This window comes from Austrofundulus limnaeus, unplaced genomic scaffold, assembly GCF_001266775.1.
Source record: "Austrofundulus limnaeus strain Quisiro unplaced genomic scaffold, Austrofundulus_limnaeus-1.0 Scaffold102, whole genome shotgun sequence".
Taxonomy (NCBI): domain Eukaryota; kingdom Metazoa; phylum Chordata; class Actinopteri; order Cyprinodontiformes; family Rivulidae; genus Austrofundulus; species Austrofundulus limnaeus.
The window spans coordinates 5,573-7,009 of record NW_013952504.1 but is presented as its reverse complement, the minus strand read 5'-3'; the positions used below and the strand labels follow the sequence as shown (position 1 = coordinate 7,009).

General features: G+C 32.8%; 1 protein-coding gene across 1 annotated transcript in view; it reads left to right on the top strand.

The window, feature by feature from the left end:
- The window catches only part of LOC106521072 (T-cell surface glycoprotein CD3 delta chain), a gene marked incomplete in the record, with an annotated part of 8,250 nt that overhangs the window by 2,012 nt on the left and 4,801 nt on the right, over window positions 1–1,437 (top strand). The window contains 2 exon segments of the mRNA XM_014013480.1: window positions 872–901; window positions 1,048–1,242. Of these exon segments, the coding sequence (XP_013868934.1) occupies window positions 872–901; window positions 1,048–1,242 (225 nt within the window).

The following is a 1,437-nucleotide window of genomic DNA, read 5'->3' as shown; positions in this document are numbered from 1 at the left end:
TATATATATAAATCAAATACATGTTTATGCAGGTTGTTAGTATTACAATTTGTAGTTATTGCAGAGGAATGAGAAGGTAACAACAGCAGCATAATCAACAACTTTAGGAAAACCCTGARGACTGCAGAATCTGCCTGTTTTTAACTCCATCAGTTGTTTCTTGTGTTCTGACTCATTTCCCACAGCATGATGCTGCCCTCACCGTACCTCACAATAATATGAACGTGTTCCTCTTAGATGAAAAACACCATTTGATTTACAAATGTTTTTTTCTTAATCATTTAAAAGTTCACTTTTGTTATTTTTCACCTCTTACTACGAGTTTTAATTAAGCTTTATGTAACTAAAACAAAAGCTTCTTTCACGTATTTGATAAGATTCCTAAATGTCTTAAAAGAAACTACAACCTGTTTTTTTCCTGACTTTAGCATCAACTCTTGCCACTTTAACCCAGCTTTATAGAGGCTACTTTACTGGGCTAAACTGTGGAGAACAGCTCCTCTTCTCATCTGTGAAGAAATGCGATGTTTAAATTGGACAACAACGATTCAATGAATTCTTTCTTAACKACTAATGAAGGTCATATAGAAGCATCAAATTTAAAAAAATGCTTGCTTCAAAAGAGATGGACACATGCACAGATTTATATTGTGTTTTATCCTGATTAAAAACAGTAAATATTTAACACTAGAAAAACACCAGATGATTCATTAATATAATTTAAATGCATTTTTCCTTCCTAATGACCATATTTCTCCTTACATCTTAAAGACCCAAACCTTGTTGTTGTTGTTGTTGTTGTTGTTGTTGTTGTTGTATGTGATTAAATGGCTACCCAGTTTTTTTAAAATATTCTTCTTTTTCCCTGCAGTTTATGTCAGCTGTCAGCTGTCTTCAGACAGTAAGAAAACTAGCCTAACTTCTTTTAGTTGTCTTCCTGAGCAGGAGACATGTTGCATTTAATTTGCATTACAGTTAAAAATAACATATTTCTTAAAATATAACAGAGCACTTTTTGTGTTTAATTGAATTGAATTTTTTTCGCAGTGAGTATAGATGTGATCGAGCTGGGAGATGGGATTAAGCTGATTTGTAAAAGCACTGACGGCAGCAATAAAAAAATGTATGTTACTGGAAAGGGTATTACCGTTGAACAAGATAACCTGACATTACCTTACGAAGACAGCAACAGTGGAGAGTACGGGTGCAACGACAAACCAGGAATTTATGTGAAATTTCGCAGTAAGTGTTCAGTAGTGTTTGTTTTTAAGCAATTTTGGGATAAAATCTCACTTTGGTTGCATTAATATGAACTTTGTTTGACATGTTTTTAAAGAAAATTCAACCTTAAGACCAGTGTTGTATAAAGTACCACAAAGTGATATTTGAGTAAAAGTACAAGTATCTTACCAAAAAATACTTTGGTAAAAGTTAAAG